The sequence below is a fragment of the Guillardia theta genome (genome assembly GCF_000315625.1).
Source record: "Guillardia theta CCMP2712 unplaced genomic scaffold GUITHscaffold_7, whole genome shotgun sequence".
NCBI classification, from domain to species: Eukaryota; class Cryptophyceae; order Pyrenomonadales; family Geminigeraceae; genus Guillardia; species Guillardia theta.
In genome coordinates this window covers 453,578-477,421 of record NW_005434667.1, presented here as the reverse complement: position 1 = coordinate 477,421, position 23,844 = coordinate 453,578, and the positions used below count along the sequence as shown (strand labels likewise).

General features: G+C 48.9%; 10 protein-coding genes across 10 annotated transcripts; 4 read left to right on the top strand and 6 right to left on the bottom strand.

The window, feature by feature from the left end:
- Window positions 1-501: 501 nt before the first annotated feature.
- On the top strand, window positions 502-2,850 carry GUITHDRAFT_64639 (hypothetical protein; the record flags this gene model as incomplete). Its single annotated transcript, XM_005839823.1, has 3 exons — window positions 502-878; window positions 922-2,527; window positions 2,701-2,850. Coding segments are annotated over 3 exons (2,133 nt in total), but the record flags the coding sequence as incomplete, so codon positions are not given.
- Window positions 2,851-3,362: 512 nt separating this feature from the next.
- On the bottom strand, window positions 3,363-5,776 carry GUITHDRAFT_101349 (hypothetical protein; the record flags this gene model as incomplete). Its single annotated transcript, XM_005839822.1, has 8 exons — window positions 3,363-3,496; window positions 3,574-3,673; window positions 3,860-3,931; window positions 4,023-4,237; window positions 4,495-4,600; window positions 4,711-4,807; window positions 4,912-4,985; window positions 5,027-5,776. 8 exons carry the CDS (start codon window positions 5,774-5,776, stop codon window positions 3,363-3,365), a joined length of 1,548 nt encoding a protein of 515 aa, XP_005839879.1.
- Window positions 5,777-6,154: 378 nt separating this feature from the next.
- GUITHDRAFT_101348 (hypothetical protein) lies at window positions 6,155-7,703 on the top strand (the record flags this gene model as incomplete). Its single annotated transcript, XM_005839821.1, has 8 exons — window positions 6,155-6,754; window positions 6,799-6,884; window positions 6,941-7,013; window positions 7,061-7,177; window positions 7,278-7,326; window positions 7,369-7,438; window positions 7,485-7,566; window positions 7,626-7,703. 8 exons carry the CDS (start codon window positions 6,155-6,157, stop codon window positions 7,701-7,703), a joined length of 1,155 nt encoding a protein of 384 aa, XP_005839878.1.
- A 26-nt stretch (window positions 7,704-7,729) lies between these two features.
- On the bottom strand, window positions 7,730-12,244 carry GUITHDRAFT_101347 (hypothetical protein; the record flags this gene model as incomplete). Its single annotated transcript, XM_005839820.1, has 22 exons — window positions 7,730-7,789; window positions 7,835-7,912; window positions 7,960-8,016; window positions 8,059-8,138; window positions 8,184-8,231; window positions 8,276-8,363; window positions 8,412-8,453; window positions 8,503-8,550; window positions 8,594-8,709; window positions 8,856-9,003; window positions 9,052-9,132; window positions 9,183-9,277; window positions 9,437-9,568; window positions 9,617-9,677; window positions 9,720-9,791; window positions 9,844-9,975; window positions 10,028-10,097; window positions 10,157-10,256; window positions 10,300-10,398; window positions 10,449-10,553; window positions 10,603-11,140; window positions 11,660-12,244. The coding sequence occupies 22 exons, from the start codon at window positions 12,242-12,244 to the stop codon at window positions 7,730-7,732; spliced, it is 2,835 nt and encodes a 944-aa protein (XP_005839877.1).
- A 1,716-nt stretch (window positions 12,245-13,960) lies between these two features.
- On the top strand, window positions 13,961-15,516 carry GUITHDRAFT_133306 (hypothetical protein; the record flags this gene model as incomplete). Its single annotated transcript, XM_005839819.1, has 8 exons — window positions 13,961-14,014; window positions 14,071-14,157; window positions 14,207-14,285; window positions 14,345-14,388; window positions 14,436-15,208; window positions 15,254-15,327; window positions 15,379-15,433; window positions 15,483-15,516. The coding sequence occupies 8 exons, from the start codon at window positions 13,961-13,963 to the stop codon at window positions 15,514-15,516; spliced, it is 1,200 nt and encodes a 399-aa protein (XP_005839876.1).
- Window positions 15,517-15,635: 119 nt separating this feature from the next.
- Window positions 15,636-17,098, bottom strand: GUITHDRAFT_84495 (hypothetical protein). The gene is made up of 7 exons (XM_005839818.1): window positions 17,069-17,098; window positions 16,743-16,898; window positions 16,534-16,695; window positions 15,986-16,478; window positions 15,887-15,936; window positions 15,788-15,841; window positions 15,636-15,739 (listed from the first exon to the last, which is right to left on the bottom strand). The coding sequence occupies exons 2-7, from the start codon at window positions 16,845-16,847 to the stop codon at window positions 15,680-15,682; spliced, it is 924 nt and encodes a 307-aa protein (XP_005839875.1). The 5' UTR covers window positions 16,848-16,898; window positions 17,069-17,098; the 3' UTR covers window positions 15,636-15,679.
- Window positions 17,099-17,732: 634 nt separating this feature from the next.
- Window positions 17,733-18,516, top strand: GUITHDRAFT_64798 (hypothetical protein; the record flags this gene model as incomplete). Its single annotated transcript, XM_005839817.1, has 3 exons — window positions 17,733-18,033; window positions 18,119-18,292; window positions 18,344-18,516. Coding segments are annotated over 3 exons (648 nt in total), but the record flags the coding sequence as incomplete, so codon positions are not given.
- A 342-nt stretch (window positions 18,517-18,858) lies between these two features.
- On the bottom strand, window positions 18,859-19,591 carry GUITHDRAFT_150464 (hypothetical protein). The gene has a single exon (XM_005839816.1). The coding sequence runs from the start codon at window positions 19,557-19,559 to the stop codon at window positions 19,191-19,193; it is 369 nt and encodes a 122-aa protein (XP_005839873.1). The 5' UTR covers window positions 19,560-19,591; the 3' UTR covers window positions 18,859-19,190.
- A 259-nt stretch (window positions 19,592-19,850) lies between these two features.
- On the bottom strand, window positions 19,851-20,177 carry GUITHDRAFT_58213 (hypothetical protein; the record flags this gene model as incomplete). The annotated part of the gene is made up of 1 exon (XM_005839815.1): window positions 19,851-20,177. A coding segment is annotated over one exon (327 nt), but the record flags the coding sequence as incomplete, so codon positions are not given.
- Window positions 20,178-21,068: 891 nt separating this feature from the next.
- On the bottom strand, window positions 21,069-22,803 carry GUITHDRAFT_133303 (hypothetical protein; the record flags this gene model as incomplete). Its single annotated transcript, XM_005839814.1, has 5 exons — window positions 21,069-21,451; window positions 21,582-21,649; window positions 21,702-22,547; window positions 22,642-22,724; window positions 22,774-22,803. The coding sequence occupies 5 exons, from the start codon at window positions 22,801-22,803 to the stop codon at window positions 21,069-21,071; spliced, it is 1,410 nt and encodes a 469-aa protein (XP_005839871.1).
- Between the last annotated feature and the right edge of the window lie 1,041 nt (window positions 22,804-23,844).

The window sequence follows — 23,844 nt, the reverse complement described above, 5'->3', positions numbered from 1 at the left end:
ATCAGTCGATGTATCCCATGTGGACTGGCAGCGTCGAAGTTCCCAGCGGAGAGCCTGTTGAGTACAAGTACATCATATACCGAAGATCCACGAGCGAGGTCGAATGGGAGGTAGACATCTCAAATCGAACATTTACGCCAGAAGGTGTCTTCGTGGTCTTGGAGGATGGTAAATTCAATGTTGAAAGAGCGCAGCTGTTAGATCGCAAACAGCGAAAGCTCGCAATCGACGCCAGTGGAAGGACTTCAGTTTACAACGAATACACCGAGCAGCAAGTTTCGATCATTGGGGAATGTTTGTACATAATATCATATAAGCTTCCATTGAGAACGATCAGAGGACCCAAGGGGAGCAACGACTACTTTTTTGAATGGCATCCAGGTGTGGAGCCTTGTTGAAATACGATTTGTTTTCTTGTCGAAAAAACTGACATGTACGTCAGGTTATGCCACAAATACTTCTAGCCGGCATGCCAGCTATGTTGTGGAAAAGTTGAGAAAACTGAGGAAGAAGGCTCAAATTTGGTACATTGGCTGGTTAGGTATCGAAGTGCCACCAGAAGACCGTGAAAAGGTCTCTAAGATACTTGAGAGGGATTTTCAATGTCTTCCTGTTTTTCTGTCCTGTGGAATGGCACGAGACTTTCAAGAATTCTGCGAACGAATTTTGCGTCCCACCTTTCACTTTATGGTTCCTACCATGGCAGACATGTGCTTGGCATTTCACAAGGGCGCTCTGGAAAAGCAAAGTAAATGGCAGACCTATAACACTGTGAATCTTGAAATGGTTCAACCTCTGGTGGAGAGGTTCAATGATGGGGATTACGTGTGGATAGTAGATATCGAGTTGTTAATGGTTCCGGCATTTGTTGGAGCAAGGTACATCTTTCAAAATACATGTTGTCTTCTCACCGGTTGGCAGGTGTAAAAGTGCTAACATTGGGTTTGTTTTCAACACTCCATTTCCTTCATCGGATATATTTCGGATGCTCCCTGCTCGCAAAGAAATTCTACGAAGTGTGTTGAACTCGAATATGATATTCTTTCACTGTTTCACTTATGCCCGGCATTTCCTGACCTGTTGCTCGCGCCTGTTGGGTCTGGAATATCATTCGATGCGAGGAGGACTTGTACAGCTGAACTTCAGAGGGCATCACGTTCATATCCGTGCGAGTCATGTCGGCATGGACTCAGGGACCTTCTTGGAGAAGTTTGAGAGTGATGAGCGCGTCCCTCAGTTCAAGGCCAAGTGGAATGAAATCTTCCGCTCCAAACACGTTGTTCTCGGTTACGATGACCTCGAGCCTATGAGTGGGATCCTACTCCTGCTCCGCGCCTTTCAATCTCTTGTCCGCCTGTTCCCATCCATCCTGGGCAACGTTGTTCTTGTTCTCGTCACGGTCCCGCTGCAGGATGCTGAAGGTAACGAGATACACTCGGACTACAGAAACGAGGTGGCAAAACTTGCGAACGAGCTCAACAATGAATACCCGGGGCTGGTCCTTCACTATCACAGGAGAATGCCGTTTGCGGAGAGGGTCTCACTTTTTTCCTGTGCTGATATGCTTGTCAACTCGTCGATTCGACATGGTCTCAATCTTGTTCCCTTCGAGTTTGTATTGTGCGGTGACGAGAAGAAAGGAGGGTTTGTTGTCTCGGAGTTTCTCGGCTGCTCTCGTGTTCTGCCTGGCGCTGTCAGGACGAATCCCTGGAGGGACGAGGATCTTGCTCGAGCGATTCACAAGCTGCTGCTGCAAGACGACCACGAGAAGAAGTTCTGGCATGAATTGCAAGTCGCTTTCTGTAAGAAGAACACCGTTTACTCATGGGCAGAGAAGGCCTTTCTGGATATGAAGAAGATCCGAGAAACGATGTTGGAGCTTGGAGAAGATGTTCGAGCGCGATGCCGGGTGGGGATAGTGAAGATGCCGCATAAGGAGATGTCGTCGAAGCACCTGAAGCTTGAGCATGTCTACTCGGCATATCAGCAGGCACAAACTAGACTATTGATTGTCGACATCGACCTGCTGCTGCGGCCGATCTTGTATCCCGAGAAAGCGCTGGAGGGGCCAGCAACTTTGACGTCTAAGAGAGAGATTGCCAAGTGCTTGCGAAACATCTCGGAGCACCAGGGCAACTTCCTCTTCCTTCTGAGCAGCTACTCCCCTGAGGAGATCCGCAACTACCTGGGGGAGATCGAGGGGCTGGACAAGGTGGGGCTGGCGGCAGAGGACGGCTACTACTACAAGTGGCCGGGAAGCCCTCTTGGGCGATGGGATACGAAGATGCACATCACGGATGAGTGGAAGGACGTGGCGGTGGGGCTGATGCGACAGTACACGCAGAGAACCAATGGAAGCTGGATCGAAGACGACAAGATCTCGTCGGTGACGTGGCACTGGGAGAGCGCAAACCCGGAGTTCGGGTCCCTGCAGGGGAAGGAGCTGCAGAATCACCTGCAGGAGATGCTGTCGCACTTCCCGGTGCGAATCGTCCTTGGCAAGACTTTCGTGCGGGTTAGACATGAGGTGAGAAGCCGGAGGTGGAGGTGGAGAAGCTGCTGGTGCTGGTGCTGGTGCTGGTGCTGGTGCTGGTGCTGGTGCTGGTGCTGGTGCTGGTGCTGGTGCTGGTGCTGGTGCTGGTGCTGGTGCTGGTGCTGGTGCTGGTGCTGGTGAGAAGAAGTTTGTGATTAGATTGGCAGGGAGTGACGAAAGGAGCGTTTGTCGAGCATACGATCAAGCACTACAACAACAGGGGAGGGGTCGATTTCCTTCTGGGCATTGGAGATGACATTGCAGATGAAGACATGTTCAAGGTGATTGACAGATTTGACCGCCTCTCGTCTCCTTAGAGCAACTGATGGTTGCTCAGGTCATCATGGCGTACCATAGAGACGCCCAATATCGAGTTGTTTCCAACAGTCAGACCGTGCAGGTTCCACCATAATAGCCTGGCGAACTAAAGCTGACGCGACTGATGCGCGTCTCACAGGAAGTGAAAGTTTTTACGTGTACGGTAGGAAGACAACCAGCGACGGCTTCGCACTGCCTGTACAAGGCGGAAGAGGTGCTCCTCTCGCTGCTCGCTCCTCGTCCTCATGCTGCTCACCAGGTGCTGGAGCTGATGGGTGGACTCTTCCTCGTCAACAAGAAGTGGCGATCAAACTCAATGCTGGAGCTGACGGACGTGCTGGGTGAGCGGAGGAAGCGAAGCAAGCGAGAAGCTGACGCTTGGGTGCAGGTCATCGGAGATATAAGAATCCTTGGTAGGATAACGAAGGAGAGGGACGACAGGAAGGAAGAGACTGGAAGTCTCTTGTAATGGGCTAGTGATTGCTGGAGATTTCATCTTACAACTTCATCTTCATTCTTGCTTCTTTCCTTTCTTTCCAACGCTAGGCTTGGGGGGGATCTTTCCTGTTCCGAACTTCTTCTTGAGGGCAATCTCCTTGTTGTCCGCCCAGTCAATCTTCATCGGCCGACCATCGTTGTCTCGACCTGCAGCTCGTTCACTGCCTGCGCTGCTTCGCCTTGCCCCACTCCCTCTCGGCCTCTCCTCCTCTCCGCGTGCTCACCGTTCATCTTAAGCGCCGCATCTGCAGCCTCAGACTCGTTGAATTCAACATACGCCATCCCCTGCTGGGCTGTCAATGGTGGGCGAACATGGCATAGACGCTAATAGAAGGATTGAGGCAGAAAGTGAGAAGGAAGGGAGGGAGAGGATGGATTTATGCTGGCAGGCAGGCAGGCAGGCAGGCAGGCAGGCAGGAAGGATGGGATGGGAGGGAGGGAGGGAAGGAGGGGAAGGAGGGAGGAGAGGGGAAGTAAGGAAGAATGGGAGCGAGCGAGCGAGCGTGAGACCTTGAATGTCGGATCCTCCCCATTCTGCTTCCTCTCCATGAAGGGCCTGACGTCCTTGACAGTTCCGCACACCTGAGGACACGAGAGAATGAGAAGAGGAGGGGAAGAGAGAGGGGAGGAGGGTGGGAGGGAGATGGAGAGGAGGGAGGCGAGGAAGCGATACCTTGAAAACTCTCTTGATCTTGTTCTTTATCTTCTCCTCAGTGTCTCCGATGGCGTAGGGAAGATTCTTGACGATGATAGTGCGGCAGGAGGCAGGTTTCGGTCGCTTCTGATGCTCTTGCGCTTCACTTCGCTCAGTGACGTTCTTGGCAGCAGACACAAGTAGTTTCATCCCCTTCAGCTCCGTTCCTTTCATCTTCAACGCCTTCCTGAAGGCTGACGGATGCGATCAACAACATTAAGACAGAAAGACTGGGGCTGTGAGCAGTTGGAGAGGAGAGGAGCAGAGAGGAGTAGAGAGGAGAGGAGAGGAGAGGAGAGGAGAGGAGAGGAGAGGAGAGGAGAGGAGAGGAGAGGAGAGGAGAGGAGAGGAGAGGAGAGGAGAGGAGAGGAGAGGAGAGGAGAGGAGAGGAGATGCAAGGTGAAGGTGAACAGGACAACGGAGTAGAGAGGGGATAGGAGGAGAAAGGCACCTGTCTTTGTTCCAAACTTAATGAAAGCAATCTTCTCGCCATGAGCTGACGCCATTCGAACTTCCATTGCCTCACCGCACTTGGAGAAGAACTCTGAGAGAATTTTCTTGCGTACCCAAGTCAGGTAAACAAGTAGAAGAAGGTAAAAGAGGGATGGTTGGTAGGTGGGACAGGATGAGAGCAGGGAGAGGGAGATGTCATTTCATCGGATCTTACTGTGTCGACATCTTCGCTCAGCTTCTTCACTAACACAGTTGTCTGCATGTTTTTCTTTGCCTTCGCTGTCAAAGTTTCCTTCTTCTCTACCTCAGGTCTGGTCAAACCGATCAGGACCAAAACGAAAAAGCTCCTCCTCTCCTCTCCTCTCGCTCCTCCCCTCTCTCCTCTCTCCTCCTCCTCCTCCTCGTTGCAGCTCACCCTTTGACAGACTCTTGTTTCAGCTGGACGGTCTTGCACAGAGTCCTTCCTATCCTGATACTCTTCTTCGCGGCCTGCGAGGGGTCAGGCCTGCTTTCTGCACGCGAGGACGCACCTGACGAGCAGCGTCTTTCTCCTCGAACTCACAGAAGGCAACTCCATCCCTCTTCTTGTCCATCTTCACCTTCACCACCCCTCCGTGCTTCAAGCATGCCTCCTTCACCTCCTGCACTGTCGTACCCGGCGGGACACTGTTGATGCACACAGAGGTCGAGTACCCGTCGTCCTCCTTCTCGTCCTGGGCTCCTGTCGCCTCCTCTGGCGGCAGTTTCGAGACTTTGAGAACTTTCCCATCGATTTCCGTCCCATTGAGACTCATCGCTGTATGAGCTGCTGCCTTATCGTTGAACTCGACGATCGCTTTTCCGTTCCCCTTGATCTTCACTTGCCGAGTCTGACCGCACTCGCTGAACAGATCCTGCAGGTCCGCGACGCTGACATCGAACAAGCCTCTCACAAGCACGGGATGGATCTTGTTGGAAGAAGACGCTGATTGTGATTTGTTCGAGTTCTTTGCTGGTTTCTCCTTCTTCTTGTTCGAAGGGGTGTTGCTACTATTGCCATCTTTCTTCTTCTTGTGATCAGCAGGGTCTTTGTGCTTTGCTTCTTCTTCACCGTCCATTGCCTTCTGTTTGCTAGCGTTTGATCCTTTGTCGGCGCCACCCTTCTTCTTCTTGGTTGCTGATCCTTCTGCGTGATCCTGATCCTCGTTCACTTGTTTCCGTTTTGTCTTCTTTTCAACGATCGTCTCTTTCTTTTCTTCCACTTCCACTTCCACTTGTTTTCGGGACTTTGTCTTCGACATGATTTCACGCGTTCGTCACCTTTACATAAGATCAGAATCCATCTTCACTTCCCCTCCTCGCTACATCGTACTGCTATGATTCGTTCATTTCCTGTATCTCTAATCCTCTTCTTCTCCTTGTGCGCTACTTTTGACGCCCCACCTGCCGTATCCTCCCTCTTGCTCCTCTCAACCCCTCGTCTCCTCCCGTCTCTCCCTCCCTTCCTCCCTCCCTTGCCCTCGTTCCCGTCCCATCTCCCCCTCTCCGCCCGACATTTTCGCACGTGAAATCGTGGTCCCTCATCCCCTACCCCTACCCTACCCCTTCAAACCAGCCAAGCATCTAAATTGAATGTGGACCCCTTCACCCCTGTCCATACTCCAATGTTGCTTGTTGCTATGCGCACAACCGGGCGGGTGGCGTGCGCGGCGATGCTGGTGGTGCAGGGAGTTTCAGCCTTCTCCTCCTCCTCCTCCTCCTCCCTCACAGCGTGTAGCTCCCGCCTGTCTTTGCTGTGGGCGTCAGGGTCCCACAAGACGCTGGTGGCGCGACCGCCTGTCATGCTGTCTCGTGGCCCGGCGTTGATGTTCAAGCAAGCGAAGTCACGAGGCTTCTTGTGGGAGCGGAGGATGCTCAGATGCCCTCCTGGCTCTCTCCGACTTAGCGTTACCCTCATGCATGAGAACGAGGAAGGGGATCAGGATCAGGAAGCGGATGAGGGGGATGAGGACGAGTCAGCGATGTCACTCGAAGAGCAATATGCGGATATGGCTTCGAAGGTCAAAGTTTGCTATGAGGATGATGATTTGCTGGTTGTCAGCAAGCCTGGTAACCTTCTGGTACACAAGTCTTATGTTTCTCGTCAAGACAAGGTCTTTCTTCTACAGATTGTTCGAGATCTAGTCAAGAAACAAATCTACATGGTGAACCGACTGGATCGCGCGACCTCGGGATTGGTCCTGTTTGCTAAAAATTCTGAGATGGCAGCTCTTGCACAGGTGACAAGAGTTGATATGTGTGAGCAGCTGATGTGAGATGAAAGAAAGCGTTGTACAACGCTCAGAAACAATACATTTGCATTGTGCGTGGGGTACCTGAAAAAGATGAATTTGTTTGCGACAAACCTTTGTAAGTTGTCAGACATGAACATGAGACAAGCTGAAGGTCTTCTTCTCTTCCCGCAGAACCGATAGAGACAGCAAGGACAGGACGGTCAGAGAATGCAAGACCAGCTTCCAGCGGCTAGCGAGTTTTGAGGTGATGGAGGGGAACGTGAAGGATTTGCACTGACTGCAAGCTTGCAGGTTGAGATTGACGAACCGCTCATGGTGAAGATGGAGGATGGGACTTGGATCGAGGAGTCCAGCATATCAGGAGAGGAGAAGAGATTCACGCGCAACGTGACGGTCTCGATCCTCAAGGTGAAGTTCACTTCACTCGAAGCTTTCCCTTTCCTCGCTCTCCCTGCTCCTCGCTCTCTCTCCCTTGCTTCCCTGCTGGCTGTTGATTGTGAAACTACAGGCAACCCTGTACACAGGACGGAGACATCAGATCCGGAGACACCTGCAGGGTCAGTTGCAGTTAGGAGGCAAGGGGCGCTGACCCCAGCTAGACCTGCAGCTGAACATTCTGGGCGATACCTCCTACGGCAAAGGAAGAATCAACACAGCCTTCCGGGAACAGTCAGCGCGCTGAGAGCGTCTTGCCAGGGGCTGATAAAAGGTGCAGGTATGGACTACCGAGGCTGTGCTTGCATGCTTGGAGGCTTTCGCTACTGCACCCTGTCAAGAACCAGGAGGTTATCGTAGAGGTGCTTTCTTTTATCACTTGACCATGTCGAGCTTTATGACTCTCAGTGACTGGATGCAGGAACCGATTCCACAAGACCTTCGACTATTTTTACATAACCTTCCAAGCGCCCCCAAACAGATTATTGATACAGTATGACACATTATTCGATTCAACAGATATCATCATGTCTTGTCCGTTATCTCAGCTATAAAGAGTTTCGCTGTCAAATCTCGACCGTTGACCTGCAGTAGTTGTGAATCCATTGCTCAGATCGAATGCTCACATACGATTATCTTCACACCCAGCTCCCTTGCAATTTGAATCATGACGTACTTGTATTCTTCAAATGAGAACTCGTGCCGGTCCTGAAGAGAAATCAAAACCATTTCAACTCAGTTTGAAGAACTCTCACTTCATCTCGGAGCTCAACAAATGAGTTGGCAGTTTCAAAGTGCTTTGCGAGTTTAGCCTGAATCCTGTCATTGTATACCCTCCTTTCATGCTGTCTTACCTTTGACATTACACGCGGAAAGAGTTTGATATGCTCACACAACTCGATGAATTCCTTGAAGTCCATTGATTTCATCCGTTCTTTCAGCATGTCAGTACCCAAAGCTTCGGCCTTCCACTATCTACTTTTGCCAATAGCTTGCACTAGATTCTTTGCCGCTCCCTTTTGAGTTCCTGTCACGTTGTCAATCGTCAATCCCCCTCGCTTCCATGATAACCAGCGCAATATCGAGCAAAGAGCTGAAAATCATTCCAGTGCTGCAAGAGCAAGTTCTTGACCTCTGTGATCTGATACTTCTGAAGGTTCTATCAAGCAGACAGGTCAGATTTTGAGGTGCACAGGCGAGGAGGCACTTTGAATCTTTCGTCTTCTTCGGATTGCACATCAATACCCGCCTGATCGAGAACTTCAGCAAGAAAACTCTGAGAGAGAAAGACGAATAACCTGCTTTCCTAGCGTCTTGATACAGACTTGAAACTCTTCCCAGTCCATCTTGACTCGTCTCAACTCGCCAGCACCACATCAACAACTTCACCTGTAGGTTGTCGTGATCCTCGCTGGGTCCTTCGCCAGAGTTTGCGATCTTCCATGCTTCGCTCACTTGTTTGGGACTGAAGTAAGTTCCAAACAACTGCTCAATGATCAGGTGATCTGCTTCGTTAGCTCAAATTCATACATCGAAATGTTTCAACATTCGAATCAGCTCGGTGATGCTCATCTTTGCACTCTCAAAGTTCGTGATCGTGTTCTGGTTTCGAAGATTTCTGTCGTTTAGTCGCTGAGAGTCATCTGCAAACCGAAAGAACAGCTAAAGATTCCCTTCTTAGCATGCGCGATCAGATCAACCGATTCATCAGCATTCACCTCCTTATCAGTGACGAGATTGTTCAATCTCTCGACTAGAATTCTCATTCTATCTGAGCTCTGCCTGTCGCCTATTGAGGTCTGATAAGAATCGAATCAGAGTTTCGTCAAGTCCGGACTTGTCATTACAAGCTTTGGAGTCATCAACTCAGTTATGAATTGATCCAGTGCCATCTCTGTCTTGCCATAGTAATTTTCTTCATATTTTGTCTGTTACAAATTCAGTCAACCTTGTTCCCTGTTTCTTAAAAATCAATTACCATGTTGTAATCAACACGACGATGTTCATCCTTTCTTTTTCGCACATTGCTACGAGAGTTTTTCTTCTCGATCTCTATGAAATCACAGAGCCAAGCTAGAAAGCGGGAGTCAGATTTCACAACATCGCAGAAAACTTCAGCTTGCCGACAAACTCTTCTCTCGTGATGAAACCCAAGTTGTACGTCTCAGTCTGATTTCCATCTGACCTCAGGCACGCCGCATGTCACGAGCGCACACGTGAAGAGGATCGCACCAGCTACATCGATACGGAGAGCCGATTGGAAGAGCGACCCGAACTGCAACTTGGTAACGACGATGTCGGAGTTCCTGGCGATGATTTGAATCGGATCGAGCAAATGATTCATGGACGCGAGCCAGACTTCGCCTGATTCAAGACCCTCACAAGCGCACGGGCCCATCAGAGGGAGCATACCGTACTGATTGAGAAGGAGAATCCTTCGCTTCCAGTGACTCGATTCTAACCCACTTGTGCCCTGCCTTCCTTCACTCGACCTCCCACCAAGACATTCGAGTACCTTGATCATCTCGCAGACCAGTCCTTTGGCTACGAAGTCGTTGCCGTGCCTGCTCAACATCCTCTCTTCTTCCTGCAACTGAACTCACAGGCTGCATTCAAGACATATCAAGCTCCTGCATGACCTCATTCAATCCGTCTGATATCAGCCTCCCTTCTCCCGACAACACTTCAATCGTCTCTTTGGATCCGAAGGCTATCTTCTGTAGTTGAGCACGCCGGCTCTTTAATTCTTCGCCATTGAGACCAGATATGTCCTGGAATCGCATCATGATAGGAATCCATTGGGGTATCACATACTTGAAGAACCGCAATCGCTGCTTTTCTGACAGAAATGTTTTCATGTGAAAGGAAAACAACAAGAAATGAAACGATGTCACTGCAAATTCCTGTTAGAAACGTCGAAATCCGATCATTCATAATCTCAAAACTAACGACCTGCTGGGTGGATTTGACAACAGCATGGGACAAATGGTAGCGACTTGTTTTCTGACGACCTCTTCATTGGAGCAGAGCAGATTCAAGACGGGTCTCATGGCTTCGCAAGGTCAGCACAGTCGATATCGTCAGGACAGCTTTACCGTTCAGATTATCCGAAGGAGAAATCAACTTGGGCCAAACTTCTAGAACAGAGATAATCATTACTGGGTTGTGATTCGTTTCAAGGATTCGGACGAACTCTGCAGTTTTGAAATTAGAAGACACCTCGGTGCCATGAACAATCTGTCACCGTTGATGACCAGAGCGTTGTCCTTCTTTGCAACTTGTAGGATGCAGGTCAGAGCAAAGTCACTGATTTCAGCCTTGCGCTTCTCGACTATCAGGTCCTTCAGGTCTGCAGCAGCAAGAAGTTCACTAACAACTCAAAAAGAGAGGAGCAGAACCTTTGGACCGGGAGTCCTTCATGTTTGACACTAAGATTGTTAGCAATGCAAGCACTGTTTCGTTGTACTCTGAAGTCTTTTGAGAAATTGTTCTGGGAATGCACTCGAAAGTTGTTTTACAGACTTGGAGTTTGGGATCTTCACAAAGAGGGAAGAGAGTCTCTGTGGTCTTTTTCCCCTTATGAGCAAATGTTGCAAAAACTTTCACTGCTGCTCGGCGAACATTCCACGAGTCATCATCTAACATTCTTACAATGATATCGAGCAGGCTCTTCTTCATCTTGTCTTTGTCAATCTTATCAGGGTGATACATCCTCACCTTCATAGTTCGCTCACTTTTCACGGAAGGAGAGCTTTTTGCAACATCCAAATCCATTTCAAACACATTGTACGAATGGCTCATTCCAAAGCCTTCTTCATCTTCATCGTCCTCCATGGACCGTTTGACAGCAGCTTTGCAACTATCATCAGCAACCAACCCTGCCATCTTTGGAAGTGAAGTGCACAACTCAACGCGGACGAGCCATTCCTTGTCGTACTGCAATTGAGCTGTTCGATGAAATGTTTCTGTGCACCCCTCTGGAAAAACAATTTTTGCCAAGGATATGATTGTTGTTTTGCGCACATAAGGAGAAGGATCCTCGAGGAAAGAATGCATTCGACTCAAAGATTCCAAGTCTTTCGACCAAACGATGTTTCCCAGCAGGCTTATGAGAGTTTGTTTCATCTCTAGTCCGTGATGGTCTACACTTTGCAAACATTTGCTAAGTATTTTTTGATCCAAGATATTCTGCTCGATAATGGTCTTTTCTTCTTGAGATAAGGTTTGATCTTCTTCGTATGCCCTTATAATCACCGGTATGTTATGAAACAAATCAGGTATTAGATCAAGCGAACTTTTCCGAACCATACTATTGACGTTTGAAAGGCATGAAAACAGTTCTTGGAGGAAAAGTTCGATCCGAGCACTATCCCAATTGACGAGCAATTGATGATTGATTGCTTGTATTCCAACCAGCTTGTCTGATGGTTTCTTACTTTGCAGTAATGACAGTACCTTTTCCGCGTCGAATGCATTCGCTTTCGTCTTGTTAGATGGAGAATCAAGCTTCGAACGAGATGCTGAATGATACAATGACGTTGTCAACTTCTTTGCCCGTTGTGTGTCGTCAGCATGGTTTTTCTTTCCTTCAATGAGTTTCCTGCTCAGGATTACGATATCCTTTGACGAAGCTTCTAGCTGGATGCTTCTTTTTTCAAGTTCATTCTCGTAGAAGAATAAATCCCTCGACGGGCTATCGAAATATTCCTTGTATTCCTGAACCCCCGAAGTTTTGATTTCTGATATGATTCTCTTTATTGTCTTCATCCTCCCTTCAATGTTTGGAATGACAACAATCCTCAGAATGTCAAGAATCCCAACAATCTCTTCCTGTGTCAAATCATACTTCCCCATGGCAAAACCTTGTATCCCTTGGTTTAGCCGCTTTGAGGCATCCATGATCTTTCTTTCGATGGTTTGGGAATCGTCTTTGAGCTTTTCCATGGTTGTGTCCAACATTTGAGCTCCATTCCTCATCCATTTCAGCCAAGAGGGAGCATGCGAATGCACTGAAGACCTTCTCCGTGCGTTGCTCATCATTCTCTTCGACGAAAGGATGGGTTTTGTGAAGATAGAGGAAGAGGAGGACGAGGCAAGGAATGAAGACAAGTTGGCGTTGGAAGGAGGAGGGTTGCTGGAGGCATCAGATGCGAAGGATGATGATCCGACTGTTCTCCTGCTCCTCAAGCTCGCCTCCTCCGCCATCACCAACAACTCTAGCGCTGTATCCAACGCCTCCCGAGCCATCGCTCCGATACTACCGGCAAGATGAGAATGAAATTAGATTTTAAAAAGACTATGGCTAATATTTGAATTTTACTGATGTAATTTGAAAATGTTCTTGAAAATATTGCTCAAAAGTTTCTGATCACATCTCAAGTTTTTGGCACAGGGTTGCTCTTCAAGGCTCTTCCCTCCTCCTACTCCCTCCCCCTCCTTCCTCCCTCCTTCCTCCCTCCTGCTCCCCTCCTGCTCCCCTCCTGCTCCCCTCCTGCTCCCTCCTGCTCCCCTCCTGCTCCCTCCCCTCCTGCTCCCTCCCCTCCTGCTCCCCTCCTGCTCCCCTCCTGCTCCCCTCCTGCTCGCTCCCTCGTGCTCCCATCCTGCTCCCTCTCTCACCTACCTACCTTTCCCTCCCCACGTTTTACCTACTCTCTTGCAGCCACCCCTATGTTGAACTTCTGTTCCCTCCCGCCCGTCCCCCGCCCGCCCGCCCGCCCCCTTCACATCCGTCCGCTCCTTCCCTCCCTCCTTTTTTCTCTCTTTCCTCGTGTCTTTGTAATTTTCTCCAAACAAACATAACATCCGTCATCTGAATTGTTTTGCAGTGCAGAGCGAGTAGAAGGTAGTAACGGGGAGTGTGAGATCAAAGTGATATAAGATAAACGTCAAGAATACATAGAAGGTCAGCAGCATACGCAAATGATACCTCAAAGAATCCTTTTCATGTTTGAATTTCCTTTACAGGCTGATTGTTATCATGCACTGACGGCAGGAGCTCTAGCATTCTAGGATTTGTTGACAGCAACTGGTCATGGTTTCCAGTTATTCTGTTCGATGGGCCTTGTGCGGGGATGGAATGAAGATACAGAGAGAGGGTCTGAAAGTAGAAAAGGTTTCGAACATCCCAGGTAGGCCAACGCTTAACATCAAACATATTTTTTGATCTTCCACTAGATTTTTCTGTTGCTTTGTCCGGATCTTTTGGCTCTGTACCAAAAGTCCAAAGTATGGAAGTTGTTTTTGAAGGAGACTGCAAATACTTTGCTGTGGGCGTTGCGGTATTCCTAGAATTACTAGTATTATCTTCTTGAACTAGTCGAACAGAAAGCTTCAGTACCTCTTGATGACTCTTTGCGTCGACTACCATCCGGCTCGGCATGGTTTGTATTGAACAAGGTGCATCAATCTGACGTGAGATGATTGCCTGAAAATTGATTGAAGGGATTTCTGTGTGATGGAAAAGAATTCGAAGATGAAACTTTGGATCCTTTGTCCTTGGGCGATAAGATCTCTGTTGAATTCGATCACATGGATCACACCGTCAAGTTCCTGTACAACAATCCATCGAGACTTGGAGAAGATTGACTTCATCTGACCAGGAGGGACAGTTTTGTGATCGGAGAAATACAAGACCTCCCAGATGATGACCTGAGATTCTGTTGTTACATGGATGGGACGGTGAGAGATGCCCTACTAGTGATATGAAGACATCAGGATGACATTTTTGGCGTTCCACAGCATTCCAGCTGCATGATAATGGACAAGTCCGAAGACAATCATGTCAGCTTGGACTCAGAAGACTTCAAAGAGGTTGATAGACTCACCGCTTGCATGTAGCAACCCACAGCTCCTGATGTACCGCACAGCTCCCTGAGACCTACGAGAAATATCGCTTGTTGGGGCTCAAGGAGAAAGAGCCACCGGTCATGAACGATGAAATAGTGGAATATAAGGTGATAGTGTAAGTTGGATGATCAGATTCTGACTGAATTCCTCCGTAAGGATACGAACTTGTTTCAAGAATTCCCCAAAGAAAATGTTCACATGTCTCCAAGAGATCCAGATGAAAGTGAAAGGGAAAGTATGTTTGACTGTGAGATGCTGCGGTGTTTTCCTTGCTAGAACTGACAGTGCGACAAGGCGCAACGTGTCTTGAGCTCTTTCCTGCTGAACATGGCGACAAGGTTGCGAGTGTTTCTGAGCTTTCACAACTGACCGCGACGCTGATCAGGATGAGGCCCCCATGCAGCGCACAGACTTGCAGGATGCAAACCCCGAGCAGTTCGTGGGCCATGGCGTCTCACGCGAGAGCGAGAACAAGGAGGAGGCGCAGGAGCATCAGACCAAACATCGTCAACGACGAGCGCAACCCCGGGATCGGGGCAGACATGAGCAGGTGGACGAGGAGTCGAGGGTTGGAGTCTCCGCCCACCTGGTGAAATGCGAGGCCTGTGCAGAGCTGAGCTACGTGCGAACCATCATCGATCAGATCACCGAGAGCTTGAGGAGCGGACAACTGCAGGATGTGGAGAAGAATCTCAGCCCTCAGACTCGAAACAAGACCGCCAAGAAGCTGCAGGAGTTGAGCTCCTTGGTGCTGCAGGCAACTGGGGGTTTGTCTTATCAAAGCTCTCCCTTGCAGAGGGCTCATCAGGACATCCTAGAGCAGTACTCAGCACTGGAGCGAGAAAGCGAACATCTGCGGGACGAGCTGAGCTTTTCTAAGAAGGAGAGGCAGTACCTCTCCTCCGAAGTCTCCCGGTTGACCTCGAGGATGCAGACGCTCGAGTCAAGCATCATGCGCTTGCAGATGGAATGCTCTCAGAAGGAGGAGGCACTGCGGAACCTGAGCGGAAACGATCTCTCCAATGACGGCAGACTCTCTCATCCCCTCAAGTCCTCAGTCTCCCCCTCTGTGAGCCCCTCCATTCCCAGATTTAACGATAGCTGCGACTCTGCTCGGAAACAGCTCGACAAGCCGGCTTTCGGGCTGCATGTTGAAGAGTGAGTGACTTTGAGCGACCTTGCGGGCATGTGACTTGTTGGCAGGTCAGCGCCCAACTTCGGACTGTCACCGCAATCTCACGTGACCCCTAGACATTCTTCGACATCGCCCTATGCAGGTGCTGTAAAACTTCAGTCTGCCAGTTGAAGCTCACTGCTACTGGCTCCAGATGCCCTTACTTCGAGAAAGGACCCGCCGTTCTCTCCTGACAGCGAAGCAAAGAGGTTAGCAAACGATTTTAGTGCGACGTTGCCAAGTGATGCTTCTGCTCAGGAAAGAGAAGATCAATTACGCCATGCTCTGCTGAGAGCCTTGAGGGCAGTGTCAGGGCAGCACAGAATGAAAAGTGAGGTATTCCCACAGATCCAGATGAATTTCTTCGTGACAAAAACGCATGTCGCCGATATGCTCTCATACTCAGCACATGCAGTCATGCAACTCTTTATCTTTTCAATCCCAAATTCATCTTTCTAGGGTAGAGTTTTGAAGAGCGATTCCCAGTCTTTGGTTGGCGCACCAGCACCAACATCCTGCCATACATGTCAAGGACGCATGAACCTCAGCAAGAAACTTGCAACCTTGGTGACAACGTCGAACGACTTGTTGGCAACAAGCTCCTTATGCCTCAAGACCTGTCTCAACTCTCAGCAACCCGCTGATCCAACCGACCACATCACCTCAATCACCAGGTTCGCCACATCCTCCCGAGGAATGGTTCGCGTCGCACCTTGCCTCCATGTCAGAACATCTCGCACTTCCAACACTCTGACTCGCACCAAGCTGCTCGTAGTTGTCAAGGAGAGAGTCATCAGTTCCGAGCACGAGCTCTCGCTCGCCTCCTGGCTTGTTGGTGAGACCACCAGGGTGAATGATGGTGTACGTCAAGCCGCTTTCCTTGAGGTAGTCTTCAGCCTTAGCCTTCCAGACCAGGATGTTTCCTCCTCCGATCTTGTTCAACGTGTTGTCGGGGGTATTCTTCTGCGGACTCACTCCCATGGAGCTCACCAGGACGACGTGGTCGATACCTTTCTCCTTCGCCAAGTCTATCTGGCACTTGCAACCCAACCAGTCCACCTCCTCAGGCATCTGATCGTAGTAGAACTTGGGCATGCGCTGGCGTCCGATGAGCTTCGACAGGACCGTCTTGACAATCTCCCTCTTGCGCAACTTGGGGACCCCGCTGGTCAAGATGACGAGGGCGTCCAGGTCGTCGAAGGCTTCTTGGATGGAATCCCTATCCATGATGTCGCCCACAAACACCTCTGGCTCCTGGATCAACCAAACGTTCGTGTCAGATAGCATACCGACATCCAGACAGACCCACGTCGTCATCAGCAGGAAGACCCATGGCTCTCATCTTAGCGTTCTGCTCTTTGATCTTCTCGCTGTCTCCGAGGGATGCCCCGGTTGTCTCCAACTTCTTGGCTCCCTTCTGCGATCGCACGAGCCCTCGCACGTAGAACTCCTTCTCGAGCTCTCGCAGTTTCTGAGCATAACATCAAAGGAGACGCACATCCAACTTTTCCTCCTCACCGTGAAGGTCAAGAACCCGGTCCTTCCCGATGCTCCAGTGACCAGCACCTGCTTGGGGACTCCAAGAAGCATCTGCAGGCTCAGAGGAGCGCGTTGGCATGCCATCTTCGGCTCGTTGCTTCTGACGCTGAAAGGAGAGGGGCCGAGGCTGAAAGCCTAACGGGAGCAATGAGCGGAAACACACGCAAAGGCATCTCAAGGCACAACTACATGTCAAGAGGATGACACGCTGATGCAGAGGACAAGGAAAGGCTCAACGCATCACGCACCACCATCAGGTAACATTCTGCATGCGAAGCAAGCGTGTTCCACCTCCCGTCTCTCACCTCTGCTGCCGCCGCCACCGTCACTGCTGCCACCACCGCTCGCAGCATGGCCGAGGCACTGAATTTCACACGGTGTCACCAGTTTCCTGTAAGTTTGAAATCTTCAAGACATATTTGAAATTTCACTGAAATTATTTCAGGGCTCTATTCTCCCTTACGTGTGGTCATCGATCCCGATGAGCACCAGTGGTCGCAATGCAGCCGCGCGCACACGGTCGCATGCTCCTCCTCTCCTCTCCTCCTCTACTTCTCGCGCTCCTCCTCTCCTCTCCTCCTCTACTTCTCGCGCTCCTCTGATAGTCTCCTTCTCTCGTCTCATCAGTCAACCGCTGCTCGCCTTCCTCTCGTCGCTCCTTGCCTTCCTTCACGTATTCTTGTTCACCGCCTCCAAGTGCCTCCTCCCTCGAGCTCTCCGTACTCGAGTCCCTCTTGATAATCTGCCCGTGTTATTGGTTGCTCAGCTTGCTTCTGTATCATGTGTCTCGTGCTTTATGTCGACCTGCTCCAAGATCACTCTCAGACCCTGCGCTCATGGCAGTCGACCTGCCGTGAATCCTCGGATGCAACATCAGGTGCTTTCATTGCAAATGATGCTCAAGTTCTTCTTCTCTAATGCGTACATGCAATCTGAACTTTCGATTTCCTCACGCAGTTCGGAATACCCAAGATAGTCTTCGAGAACGACGGGTTGATAGCTGTCAACAAGCCTCCAGGCATCGGATTCCACGTCGACGAACAGGGCAATGCAGGGATCTTGCAGTATATCCGCAGTCTGCAAGCAGAGGAGCGATTCGACTATCGTGGATCTCTGCATCCCGTTCATCGAATCGACAAGGTCACGTCGGGATGTCTGCTCTTCGCCAAGACGCGGGGAGCAGCTAGTGAGTTGATGACCAAGTTCAGAGAGAGGAACGTCGACAAGTACTACGTCGCTGTATCCGCTGGAAAGCCCTCTAAGAAACAAGGTCTCCTCCTTCTCCTTCTCCTTCTCCTTCTCCTTCTCCTCCTCCTCCTCTCCTCCTTGCATCAGGTCTCTCAATAGATGCGCAGGGACGGTCAAGGGCGACATGGCTCGGACCAGACGATCAGCATGGAAGCTGCTCCGCACCCAGGACAACCCCGCTGTGACTAGTTTCATACAGACAGCCTTCGAGCTCACAGACCCTCCGAGTGAGGACGGGAAGCCCCCAATGCTGCGCCTGTTCCTGCTCAAACCCTCGACAGGTCAGTCGCGTTCCTGCTCGCTACCTGCTGATTTCCTTCCCTTGGTTCCAGGCAAGACACACCAGATCAGGGTGGCGATGAAATGCCTTTCTTCTCCGATCCTCGGCGATGCGATCTATGCCGGAAATGCAGCCAAAGGAGTAGACGTGAGACTACAGCGCCGCAAGAGCAAGTCTTACCTTTGTTGTAGAGGACGTATCTCCATTCCTACGCCACAAGGATGAAGTTTGGAGGTGAATTGGTACAGGTGAAGGCCTTCCCCTTCGAGACAAAGGGAGATGCTGACTAGTTGCGAGCGTAGATCGTGATTCCTCCCTGGGAAAGCGAAGGAGATGTCTTCTGCTCCGAGAGGTGCGAGAGGTTCACATGCTCACTTCCCTCGAGTGAAATGTCTTGCGCCAGCTTTCAAGAGTGCTTCAACCACCTCCTTCCATCGAACCTGGCTCAAGATCACGACGTCTGGTTCCCTGAAAACAAGCTCCTTCGTTCAGATCCTGCCAGGCTATTGTGAATGCATCCTCATGCACCTGTAAGTTAATCATCGAAGCACAACATGCCAGGAGAGTCAAGGATCTACTTGATTTATTAAACAATCTGCTAAACATTTCGAAGAAACGACAAGAAACGAATCATCGTTTCGTACAAGCGACATGCATGGAAACAAGGAGACGATTTGCCTCCCGCAGGAGGTTCGCATTGTAATCTAGAATCCTTTTTGACAATCTGGCCGTGGACTTTTTGAGACGAAATTGATGAATTTCTCTGCAATGACGTCAGCTACGTGAGAAGTCACGCTACGTTTGCATACGTGTCCAGATCGCGTTGCCTGTCCCTTGCACAAAGTTCGCAATGCCTGTCAACATCAAAGTCAGACAACAATTGCGACTTATATCCCAGATTACAAGTGGATTAATCTCCTGCACTCCAGCAAGACCTCTCTTCGAATCAAACTGTACAGGATATTGCCCCGAACAGACGCAGGCGACAGGTAATTTCTGCAATCCGGACAAATTCTTGCCTCTTCATCGTGGACACATTCACTCCTTCGAGAACAACGGGCATGAAACTTGTACGAACAGGACAGGCATTCAACAGAATCTTCTCCGTTTTCCTGCAAGCAGACACAGCAACATTGCAAGCTGCCGCCATCATTCTCTTGGTCTCCATGAGGCTTGGCTAGGAGATGCATCGGTGCTACCCATGGGCCATCAGTCAAGGACTCCGGAAGTTCAACAAGGCAGTCCAAGTGAAATGCAGAACCGCTCATATTGCACACCAAGAGCTTCTCAACGTTCGAAGAACTCAGGCATTTTCTGCACGTGCGGACGGCATTCTGTGCGTCAGCTTCTTCGTCCATATTCATGTTCCCTGAACCATTCGCTCCTGCTGAGTTTGCGGTAGATAAACAGCCATCCATGAGACCATTTTCTCCATTACATGAGGTACCATTTGAAGATCGAGCACTCATATCATCCAGAATGTCTCCTGAGCGATCTCCAGGCAAGTTGTTTGAAACGGATCCTTTGCCTGCACTTTGCATCAACTTTACATCTTGCTTCCGATCCTTCAAAGACTTGCGAAACTTGGTCCATTTTGTTTCGAACTCCTCTGAAAGTTCTTGCGCCATTTTGTGAACTGGATCTCTCTCTGGATTATATACATGAGCATTCAAAAACATTCTTCTGAAATCCTTCACGAAGCCTCGGTGATCATGATAATCGTTGTTCATTAATTTGTTCTCGATGTCTTGGATGCAAATCGGAGAGCAGCCTGCTGCTCTCAGCACTGACTCATAATCCGGAAGTTGCACCAAGTCTACTGGGCGTAGAAAAGGACCAGAGTTACGATTTCTCTTCATACCCTTCAACAATCGACTGCACTTTTCCTTCCAAGTGGGATCCTTCCGGCCTACATCCGTCTCTACACATTCGTAATCCGATCCTGCGAGGGAATCTGAATCTGAAGCAGCTGGATCGACAAAGGCTTTCGGAAGGTCTTGTTGGGAACTTCTGCCTCGCCTGCGAGATTCACTGGGTGCCATCCATCCATCTATCAGAGAGTCTATTGCGGTCATCTGCTTGGCAGTGATCCGATATATAGAATCAAACGGATTGGTGAAAATGTGAAGTTCTGCACAATTCATGCCAGTTTCGAATTTCTCTGGAACAATCGGTTGTTCAAGTAAGCAATCGAGTTGAATCAGTATGCTTGGATGGTGTTTCCAAGGGTTCAGCATCAGAGCCACAGGCTTGCAGTATGATCTGTACTTGTCATGCAGTGATGTGTCAACAGGAGCACAAGTCACATGTCCGACAGCGAATAGACCCCCTCCTTGCAGTCTCCAGCGATTTTGACATTGTTTTACCTGAGGGTGAATGCAAATCAGAGATCATTTTAGGTAATGTCAAGCGATCGATTACTCTGTCGCATTGCCAAAAATAAATCTTGTCTCCGGGTCTTAAATTTTTCTTGTATCTGTTATACAGAAAGTCAATTGACTATTATAAAAGTCCGGTGGCACAACTTACTGCTTGGCAAAATATTGAATTTCTCTTTCTTGTTCCAAACATCTTCTGACATCCATAAATTGTGGATTGACTTGTAAAATCCATGCACGATTTCTGAAAAAAATTCTTATCAGCATCAAGTCTCAAATAGAAGCAAAAGAAGATATTTTGGCATTCGAATGGAAATCATTCAATCATCGAGGCCCATCGACACCAACATCAAATGTGTACTTATTCGAGCATGTGAACAAAGAGTAGTTGACAAGGTCTCACCGTCCCCAGTATCCATCATTTGCTGCATATGGAGCTGTGCTAAGCTTCACGTCCATATGTTCTGATTGGCTTCCATTCATGTATTTGTACCTTTCCTTTTTGATATGTTCAATTTGAAGACTCATGAACGCGGATATAGTAGAGGCGACAACAATGCGAAGGTGCCGCCGGAGCGGTACAAGATATGCGACAGCTTGCTCTCTATGGACAGGAACTGGGCAAGTTAACAAGTAGACCCCAAATATAGATTCAAATTGAGGATAATGAATGTCGTCCAAAGATATGATTCGTTTCCCCCCTTCTGCAGAGTCCGCAAGCTTGTCGAATTCTTGAAGGCTTCTGATCTTCAAAGCTTCGACGAGCTCTTTTTCAGCCTCGCCTGCAAATCAATACAAATCATATATAGGACCAGCAAAAGTTTCAAGTACATTCAAGACCAGAGAGCTCATTTCCAAGGCCCTCACAATCCAGGCGATGTTCATGTCCTGGTCGCAAATAGCGATTTACACCATCGATGCTTTCTTTGCACTGGTAGCAAAACCAATCTCCATCAGGTATTCTTACAAGTGGAGGATCCCTAAAGCAAACAAATATGAGAAACAAGCGACGATTTCCAACAAAGGGCTCACAAGCAGAAAATATGATATCCTTTATCACATCTGTCACACAAAATCATTTCGTCCCCTTGCTCTGGATTCTTGCATATTTGGCATGGAATGTCCTTTCTGGAATCTCGGATCATCCTCTCGATTGCTTTGATGCTCTTATTGCACATCAATCTTGAAATGGTAAAGGCTTCTTCACCGTAAGATGCAAACAAGGCTTGGAATAGCCTGCGTTCATCTGAATCCAGTTCGGAATCTTGATTGTCACAAGTCCCATTCAATTTCCGCGTGAACACAATATTTGAAATTCCTGATTCATTGAAATGCATTGGATACCGTGTGGCTGTGGTCCTCTCGTTTTTCTTGCAATCTCTGGCGGAATATGGCGAAGCTTCGAGGTCGTCTTTTGACTTGATGTATTCTCCTGAGCTGTATTTCGCGAAGAATGAAGAAGTGATTCCTTCATCGAATGCTGTATCGCGATTGACATTGCGATACGTCTTTATATCGATTCGTCCTTCCTTCGAAAATTCTCTGCTGATGTTCTTCAATCGATTGCTTTCAGCTAACATACCAGAATGCGAGTTGCTCCAGCTCTCATGCGTCGTTTTGTCTTCCTCCGTTTCCAGACCACCTGTAAGCTTCTGGTGCAGGTTTGCTGCCTTTTCCAATATGGTGCTACCTTGCAGATGCAATCCCTTGGGGAGTAATGGCGAATTGATATCCACCCCAAAAATATTTTCGTTTTTCTTTTTCCTACTGAAAAAGATGTCGTTGACTTTGGTCTTATAGATTCGCTCCATGAATTCATTCGTTTCCCGTTTCTCAATAGATTCATAATATCGATGTCGCTTCACAACCTTATTCCACCTGAGATTGAATGAATCAGAGGAGTAATGCTATACAATCAGTCATGAAGTAATGGTTCATGTCAAAACACATAAGAAGGCCATGTTGAACTCACATTATTTCTTCATCTGTTTCATATTCATCCATGTCTTGATTCTGCCTCTTGCCAGTCGGTTTCTTTGAATTCTTGCGTGTTTTCTGTTGTCACTGGTCAGTTTATTCAAGGTGAAATGTTTCAGTGGTCAACCTGTTGTTGATCAGAAAAATCCGTAGGCATGTTGTGAACACGATTCGGGCTTGCATTGCAACCACAGCTTCTATGAGACACTTCATGTTGATTTGCGTCGCAGCATTTTTCATGTCCTTGGCTTTCCCGAGAGGTAGATGGGATACCCCTCAGTTCATCCGTACCCCCTTCACGGCTCAGTCGAGTCTGCCGCCCCATTTCACATCGAGAACTCAAGGAGCCATCATCTTCGCAAGAGGCTGTCAAAGTTGACTCCAGGCTTTGCGTAGAAACCCTGCTATGCGGTGCAATGGACAGGGTGCTGGTCATCAGGTGTGCTTGCGCAGAGGAATCAGCAGAAGAACCAATGGTTGGATTTCTGAGCGTAGCGAGAGATTCCTTTACACCGGTACACCTTCAACGGACTATTCTGACTCTAATCATGAACGAAAACAAGCTTGCAAAAGTTCAAATAGAATGATTGTCAATCACAGAAATTGCAACAAAGACGACGATGTAACTGTTGCGCCATGATATGGAGAGGGAAACGATTTCCAAGCGTACTGCAACAAATACCTATCCCTGTAATCGATGATCTGACTTCCAGTAAACGTCCTGAAAGTTCAAATCGCTGCGGCAACATGCATTTTCCTGCACAGGATGCATGTTCCGTCCTTGCAAAGCTTCTTCCCGTTGTTTCGTTGAACGCTGATTCCCGATGGCATGGTCTTATCCTCTTCGCTCTTCATGTACTTCGCTGGATGACCGCCAGTCACGCTTTCTCATTCCCCCGTGCCTCTTGCTCGCTTTGCGCGCGCTTTCCTAGGCTTCCCGCCATGCGGCTGCAGCAATCTCACCCTTGATTATGACCCTGCTAGCACCACCCCTTGAATTTCCATCAACACCCACCCATCTCACATGACCCTACCTTTTGAAATTAATTCTGTTCCTTGACACCCCATCCAGAAATTGAACTTTGTAGTAAAAATCACCGGTCATTTGCTAATCACCCCTGTACAGAGACACGAAACAATTGTTTATATACCGGTACTTGATCTAGTACCCACCCATCATTACCCCTGGTAGGATTCC

Bases quoted from the DNA above. Each gene is read 5' to 3' on its own strand.
- GUITHDRAFT_84495 (XM_005839818.1), bottom strand. From the start codon at position 16,847: ATGGCATGCCAACGCGCTCCTCTGAGCCTGCAGATGCTTCTTGGAGTC. The intron at 15,937-15,985 runs GTGCGAGTCAGA...CATGGAGGCAAG, and splicing joins TGACAACTACGAGCAGCTTG to GTGCGACGCGAACCATTCCT. The intron at 15,740-15,787 runs GTTGCAAGTTTC...CATGTATGGCAG, and splicing joins CGTTCGACGTTGTCACCAAG to GATGTTGGTGCTGGTGCGCC.
- GUITHDRAFT_150464 (XM_005839816.1), bottom strand. From the start codon at position 19,559: ATGAGCGGTTCTGCATTTCACTTGGACTGCCTTGTTGAACTTCCGGAG.